General features: G+C 44.1%; 1 protein-coding gene across 1 annotated transcript; it reads left to right on the plus strand.

Moving 5' to 3' along the window:
- The first annotated feature begins 7291 nt into the window (after nucleotides 1-7291).
- Nucleotides 7292-7701, plus strand: LOC129690435 (60S ribosomal protein L27-like). Its single transcript, XM_055626129.1, has one exon. It carries the CDS (start codon nucleotides 7303-7305, stop codon nucleotides 7699-7701), a length of 399 nt encoding a protein of 132 aa, XP_055482104.1. The 5' UTR covers nucleotides 7292-7302.
- The last annotated feature ends 407 nt before the right edge of the window (nucleotides 7702-8108 follow it).

Genomic DNA, 8108 nt, shown 5'->3' on the forward strand with positions numbered 1-8108 from the left:
AAAAGGAGGAGGAAGAAAAAGAGGAAGAAGAAGAGGAGGTAGAGGAGGAAGGAGGAGGAGAGGAAGAAGAAGAAAAGGAGGAGGAGCAGGAGTAGGAGGAAGAAGAAAAAGAAGAAAGAAATGTTCCAAACAAAGAAAAAGATGAATTGTGGTAGCCTGGAGCTAAGATTAGATGTCACTCACTGGAGGTCATGAAAAAGGAGTATGTTGGCTGAGGCTGAAGTTTAAGAAGATGAAGTTGACAAGAGCAAATCTTGGAAGCCATTGTAAAAATTTGTAAAAACAAAAGAAACTACTGAGTATTATTATCAGCTAGGCAGATCTAAGTTTTACTATGACAAAAATGAAAATAGGTAGGAGTTACACAGGACCCAAGGTAGACACTGATTTCTAGTGCGGCAGTCTAGGCAGAAGTCTGCTGTCAGTGTGAGATATTTTAAATCAGGAGACCACAAGCAACAGTGAAAGTGATAACAACATTTACACATCTGGGGAAAAAGGAGGAGGCCAAAGTTCAGGTAGAAAGAGAAGTTCTGGTTTTGACCTGGTCAGAGTACCCAAGGCAAGGCTATCCGCTCAGGGATGACACAAAGGGAAGTGGGTTCAAGGGAACTGGGTGGATGGGGAGATAAGAGGGAAAGTTAACTAAATGCAGATGGAACTGAAGCCAAGAGGTAAAGGAGATTATCTAAGGAGATGTTTCAGTTGAGAAAAGAACTGATAGGTAAACTCAAGGTGAGCTATTCTAAAAAGAGAGTCTAGAAGGGAGGCACTGGTCAAGGAAGGGAGAGGTCAAAAAGTGTTGTTCCAGAATGACAAAGTTGAGCATGTCTACAGCAGCACTTCCTGTGTAGTCAGTGTGAAAGGAATGCTGCTAAATAAGTGTCCTAGTTACACCATGACCAAGGCAACTTATAACAAAAAGCAGTCAACTTGAGGCTCATGGTTCCAGAAGGTTAGAGTCCATGACCATGGTGGAAAGCAGCAGGCAGGCAGGCAGGCGTGGCTTTGGAGCAGTGGCTGAGCGACACTGGGGATGGTGTGGTCTTCCAAAACCTCGAAGTCTGTCCCCAGTGACACACCTTCTCCAACAAGGCCACAGGCCTTAATCCTTCCCAAACCCTTCTGCCCACCGGGTAGAATTGAAATACATGAACCTGTGGGAATGTTCACATTCAAACCACCACAGTAATCTATGAACAGTGGGTACAACACCCTCTCCATTTGGTAAGTGAGAGAGCCGAGGCATAGATTCAGCTAATTAGATAAGTCAGAGGCCAAGACAGACGACCACTTCTATGAGGGAATGGCGAATATATCAAACAACCTACATCAGGAAGATGAGGATCAAATTGAGCCCACCCGGCTTAATAGGAACACCCTTAGTGGCTCCACCAGAGCAGCTCACTCCAAGGAAGTAATTCCAACAAGGCTTCACTCCTCAGTCCCTAGCTGGACCAGTGATAGAGCCCTAACTGTGTACCTATGGCTGCTCTCAGTCCTCACAATCTACTCCCTAGACAACGCCAGAATGTTGATTTTAAATGAAGCACAGGGTCTTCTCACAGCCTGCCTAAAATTCCCTGGACATTCCACGCCTGGCCCCTCATCTAAACCCATAGTGCAAAGTCAGTGGCTGGGGAGATCCTCAGAAGCTATAAACATTTGCTTCCAAGCCTGACAGCCTGAGTTCCATCCTCAAGACCCACAACAGTGGAGGGAGAAAAACCAACTACCGAAAGCAGTTGTCCTCTAATACATACCTGCTGTTGATGTGTGTGTGTGTGTGTGTGTGTGTGTGTGTGTGTAAATAAATAAATATGTTTTAAAAAACGTCTTGGTCTTTTCTACAATAGGGCATGGCAGTTTCAAACCAAGAAGACAAACCTGAGGCTGAGGCCTGTCTTGTCTCTGGTTCACATTATATCCAACATTAGACACATTAATTAGTTCCTCCATGAAAGAAGAATCAAGTCATATTTTTAGATGGATAGCAGAAAAAGAGAGATATAAAGGAGATAAAGAATTTGTAGTTTGGAGAATAAAAAGGGTTGGGTTGAGTGGGGTCAGGGATGAGAGGGCAGAGTAGAGGAGGGAATATGGGAAAAGATAACACTCTAAAGTTTTTTGAAAAGACATATGGAAACCTACTACTATAGAAGCTTCCTAAAATATATGTGTATATATACACACACATATATATATATGTGTGTGTGTGTGTGTATATATACATATATGTATATATACATGTGTGTATATACATATATGTATATATGCGTGTATATATAGATATATTAATATATACACGTGTGTATATATACATATATTTAGAGAAAGAAAGAGAATTCAAATGGAGTTAGCCTACAGTGGGAATAAGCATCTCTTCCAAACACCACAGGCTGTCCAATACAAAGCCCCGAAGCAGGCAGTGGTCAGTGGGATCCCATAGACACCCCCAAAGTCATCGGTCATTGCTACTGCTATTGGCATGCTCAAGAAGTAAGACCCTATTGGTAAAGACATCATGTGCCTGAGTCATGGAACATGGAAAATTCCAACTGTAGTTACTTTGTTCCTACAGGTGTTGGAAATGCTATCACGCCAAGGCACTAAGGGGGTAAAGGAATCAACAGTCTTCCTCATCTACAATAGCAGGCATCCTAGAAAGATATGCCAACGAATGCAAAAGCGGCACAAATTTTATGATAGCAACCAACCAACTTTCCGATTGGATTTAAGGCCCACTCTACAAAGCGGAACTCATGTCCAGCATCTTTATTAAGAGCCTGTGACTATGCCACAATTTCTTTATCCATAAATTTATTATTTATCCATAAAGAAATTGAGTACATTTACACAATGAAGTACTACTCAGCTATTGAAAAACAAGGAAATCATGAAATTTGCAGGCAAATGGATGGAGCTAAAAATCATCCTGAGTGAGGTATCCCAGAACCACAAAGACATGCATGGTATATACTCACTTATAAGCAGATATTAACCATATAATATAGGATAAACATGCTAAAATCTATAGGCCTAAAGAAGCTAAACAAGAAGGAGGACCCTAGGGAAGATGCTCAATTCTCATTCAGAATGGCAAACAGGTTAGACCCCGGAAGTGGTGGAAGAGAAGTACCAGGACTGGAGCCACCACAGAAGGCCTCTGAAAGACAACCCCCCAGCAGGAGATCGAAGCAGATGCTGAGACTCACAGCCAAACTTTGGGCAGAGTGCAGGGAGTCTTATGGAAGAAGGGGGAGATAGAAAGACCTGGAGGGGATAGGAGCCCCACAAGGCGAGCAACAGAGACAAAAAAATCTGGGCCCAGGGGGTCCTGCAGAGACTGATACACCAAGCAAGGACCACGCTCAGATGTAGCTCATAGGCAGCTCAGTCTTCATGTGGGTTCCCTAGTAAGGGAAGCAGAGGCTGTCTCTGACATGGACTCACTCTTTGATCACTTCCCCCTGGCAGGGCGGCCTTGCCAACCCACAGAGAAAGAGGATGCAGGCAGTCCTGATGAGACCTGATAGGCAAGGGTTAGATGGTAGGGAAGGAGGGCTCCTCCTTTCTGTGGTCTAGGAGAGGAGGATAGGAGGAAGAGGGAGGTTAGGACTGAAAAGAGACAAGGGAGGGGCTATAATCAGGATATAAGGTGAATACATTATAAAAAAAATAATTAAAAAATAAAAAGAGCCTGTGACTGGGTAGATGATAAGCCTTAGGGAAAAGCAACCACTATTATTACGCTAAATGAACACAGTATTAAACAGCCTCCTAAGTGCTCATCTCCTTATCTGTAGATCACTGCACCTCTCAACCCTCACCTACCTCTTCTTTTTTTAATAGATTGATGATTAATACGGAGAAGCACATCCAGTCAATGAGCTCGCCCTAAATGAAGCATCACTGTAGCAGACCCTTCTCCCAAGGCTCCATGATCATCATGGAAAAGGAAGCAGAACAATTGCAAGAGCCAAGAGGTAGGGAGGAATGCTGTAAAACAGTGCTGCCCAGACAGGGCGCATACATTCATAGCATCATGCCCAAGGCCTGCACAAGACCAAGCCAGACAAAATCCCAGTGTGGACAGAGGCAGCTAGAGCTCATCCCTAGCTGAGGACGCAAAAGGAAGGAAGGAAGGAAGGAAGGAAGGAAGGAAGGAAGGAAGGAAGGAAGGAAGGAAGGAAGGAAGGAAGGAAGGAAGGGAGGGAAGGAAGAAAGAAAGAAAGAAAGAAAGAAAGAAAGAAAGAAAGAAAGAAAGAAGAAAGAAAGAAAGAAAGCTCATGACTTCATGACTAGCGGCAGACATCAAGTCTGTTTTCTTCAGGGGTACATAGCCTGAGGGGTTTCTAAGGTAGATGGTCCTACGCTGTACAAATATAGACAGCTCTAAGAGGACTTACTGGGTTTACAAACAGAACACATAAAATTGGGAAGCCACGGGAGGACAGGGGAGGAACTGTTGTTTATATAAAATTCCCAAACAGGGGATGCTGGGATTAATGGGCTTTCTGTTTTGTGGGCGAGGTCTGAATCATATTTAAATGAGAAGTACTGGGGAAACTTCCCAGAGCTTGAGAAAATTTGAGGCTATTTTTTAAAACCATAAGAAAAAAAAAAAAAACCTTAATTTCTTATTTCTAATTTTATCTTTAAATTTTACTTTTTAAAATATTAAGTATTTTTAGGGCTTTTACTCCTTAGGCTAATATTTCCACTTCTGTAATTTCAGGTTAGTGTAAAACCAGCTGTTTCCAGCCCGTAGCCAAGACTTTACTCTTTCCCTTTGGCCATTTCACACTAAAAGAAAGCTCTTCTTAACAGTTACACGCGTCTGATGGACGAAGCAAGTATCACTCGGCAGACACAAGTTATCTGAAGAATCCTAGGATGTTAACTCATTCATGTAAGATCATAAAAATTTCCTTAAAAAAAGAAAAAAAAAAGATACATAGGGCTAGCAAGATGGCGTCGCAGGTAGAGGTGTTTGCCTCTGAGTCTGACAAGCAGAGTTTGGTCCCTGAACTACATGGAAGGAAAGGACTGACTCTCCAAGTTTCCTTCTGGCCTTCACCTGTGCATCATGGTGTGTGTGTCCACACACACAGAGGCACACACCACCACACACACACAAATAAATGTAAAAAATTTAAGAAATGCAGGCTGGGCATGGTGGTGCACACCTTTGACCCCAGTGTTCAGGAGACAGAGTTCTGTGAGATCCCAGATCTACAAAGCAGCAGGGCTGTTCCATAGAGAAACCCTGTCTGAAAAAACAAAAAACAAAACAACAACAAAAACAAAAATTAAGAAATGCTGGAGTTTTGGGTTGGTTTTTGTTTTGTTTTGTTTTGTTTTGTTTTGTTTTGTTTATGTGTGATACTCACCAATGTAAAAATACAGACACTGTCTGGAGGGCAAAAGCAAGACACAGATTATACCCAGCAGATGGCGGCTTCTCTGTATAAAGTACCAAAGCACGCAGACCTGAACAGTGTGATCTAAAGCTGCCTCTACAGTAAAGGGATAAAGGATGATGAGTTTACACTATTCTTAGTGAGAAATTAAAAAAAAAAAAATCACAAAGCACTGGAGATAATTCCTGAAGAGGAAGATGGGATTGACGACATCACGCAGAAAGCTTTAACACCCCATTCTGAAGCTTGATGGGGGCACTAGGATTTTTAAAATAAGATTCCGTGTATCTTACAGAGGCGCCTTATTTAGACACTCTTTTCGCATGTGTGAAAGGATTTTGAATAGAAAAGAACAAAGCTTACTAACAGACTGTCGAGGTGAATCCTCACATGTAATGTAAGCATGTTTCCTTTAACCGGGTCCCTCCCTCCCCCGCTTTTCTGTTTGCTTAATTCCAACAAGTGCCCCCTGACCCCATAGCACCTGGGAGGCTGCAGAATACCCTCCTGAATCCTTAAAAAGTCACAGTTTGTAGGGAAGAAAAGAAGCAGTCTGGACGACACCTACACTGCTGGCTGCTCCTTAGGTTTAGCATTCTGCTAAGTGCAGCTTCCATACAGAATTGCTAAGCTTTTCTGGATTGCTAAGCAGCTGGCCCAGGTTGTGGTCAGCCACCGTCTCCTTCTGCTCCTCAGGCAAGCCCTCCGTGACCCCGTTCTCTTCCTCGGCTTCCTCCCCACACACATCCAGGCTAAAGTGCAGTCTGGCCAACTTCTCCCAAGTGCTCCAGCTGTTCCAAGGAGCTTTCCTTCCCAAAAGCTTACAGGCGGGCCTGAATGAAAACCACTGGGCAGGTTCAGCAGCCCCCTCCATCTCACAGACATCACCTCAGTCAGGAAGGAGTGAAGTCTGAAGAGCCACCCCCACCTCCAGCCCGAACCGGTGGGCTTTTCTCCTTGCCTATTCTTTTGAACTTGGCTCGTTGCTTGGCTCCTTGAACTTGGCTCGTTGCTTGCCTCGTCGGTGGCAGATGAGGGAATGCCAGAGCCAAGAAACTACTGTGACCGGTGGGTACAGGGACTCTACGAAGTCTGCCTGAAGCCTGTGCTGGTTGGGTCAGGCAGGGCCTATGACCCTGTTTCTTTTGCCTGTCATCCTTCGGGCGCTTGTTGGAACTCAGGCCTGGATGTTTGTGGTCTGCGTTGTGGAATGGTGCTTCTGTGCAGTCTCCTTCCACCCTGCTTTCTCTCTCCTCCTCCGGGGAACTAGAGCTGTGGCCAATTTTAGAGGCCAGTCCACTTTTGGCATGGCCAGAGGCAGCTTTTGCTGGTTGGCCACATCTTTGAAAGAAGGCTTCCCCCTCTGAAACACACACTCCAGCATAAATAAGCAACCGCTAGCTGCTACGCTTTAAAACCGTCAGTTCTGATGCCCCATGCTGTTATTTCAGACAGGGCATATGTTACTACTAATATGCTGTAATCTATCTTTTAAATAAGCACTGAATATTTAAAAGGGTTATGTAACCAGCTACAGATCAAATTACTGGGCACACTAGGATACCAAGTCCACACTTAAGATCTTAGTGAATGTTTGTAGATAATTCAACAAAAGAATGAAGCTTAAAGCATAATGAGAAAAACATAATTCTATACAATTTATCTTCTATACTATTTCCATTAAAAGCTAGGGATACTCCCAGGATACTTTCGGACAAACCAACAGACTACAGCTGCTTAAAAGCAACATCAGAGGTTGACAGTTAAATCCGTTCATTCTGCAGAGATGGAAACAGAGACATAAGAAAGTTAAGATCGGAAGTGTCCTTCTTTCCTCTCTGCTCAGTGCTGGCTGCCTGCTGTCTAACTGGGCAAGTTCATGAAACCCGGGAAAGTGGTGCTGGTCCTGGCCGGACGCTACTCCGGACGCAAAGCCATCATCGTGAAGAATACTGATGATGGCACCTCAGACCGCCCTTACAGCCATGCCCTGGTGGCTGGAATTGACCACTATCCCGGAAAAGTGACAGCTGCCATGGGCATGAAGAAAATCACCAAGAGATCAAAGATCAAGTCCTTTGTGAAAGTTTATAACTACAGTCACCTCATGCCCACAAGGTACTCTGTGGACATCCCCTTGGACAAAACTTTTGTCAACAAGGATGTCTTTAGAGACCCAGCTCTGAAACGCAAGGCCAGGCAGGAGGCCAAGGTCAAATTTGAGAAACGATACAAGACAGGGAAGAACAAATGGTTTTTCCAGAAGCTTCGCTTTTAGGTATATTGTTGTTTCTATCATTAAAAAAAAAGAAAGAAAGTTAAATGGTTTGAGCAAAAACAAGCGAGGAGAACACAGTCTCCGAAATGCCACCCCCTGTGCCTCTCAGGCCACCACAGGGCTCTCCTGCAACACTACTGGGTGATTATGCAAATGAGACCTCAATGTTTCAAATTGCTCTTCTTAAGGGTGAACATCCTCAGTGCTCAACACATTCTCTTACTGGCCTACTAAGGCAGTCTGACACAGTCATGTCAAGAAATCAGAAGCAAGAGGCTGGAGGGATGGCTCAGGGGTTAAGAGAACTGGCTGCTCTTCCAGAGAACCCAGGTTCAATTCCCAGCACCCACATGGCAGCTCACAAACATCTGTAACTCACAAATGCCAGGGGTTCCACTGCCTTCTTC

Source organism: Psammomys obesus, unplaced genomic scaffold (assembly GCF_907164565.1).
Source record: "Psammomys obesus unplaced genomic scaffold, mPsaObe1.curated_primary_1811, whole genome shotgun sequence".
Classification (NCBI taxonomy): Eukaryota; Metazoa; Chordata; class Mammalia; order Rodentia; family Muridae; genus Psammomys; species Psammomys obesus.

Coding starts and splice junctions, on each gene's coding strand:
- LOC129690435 (XM_055626129.1), top strand. CDS start 7,303: ATGAAACCCGGGAAAGTGGTGCTGGTCCTGGCCGGACGCTACTCCGGA.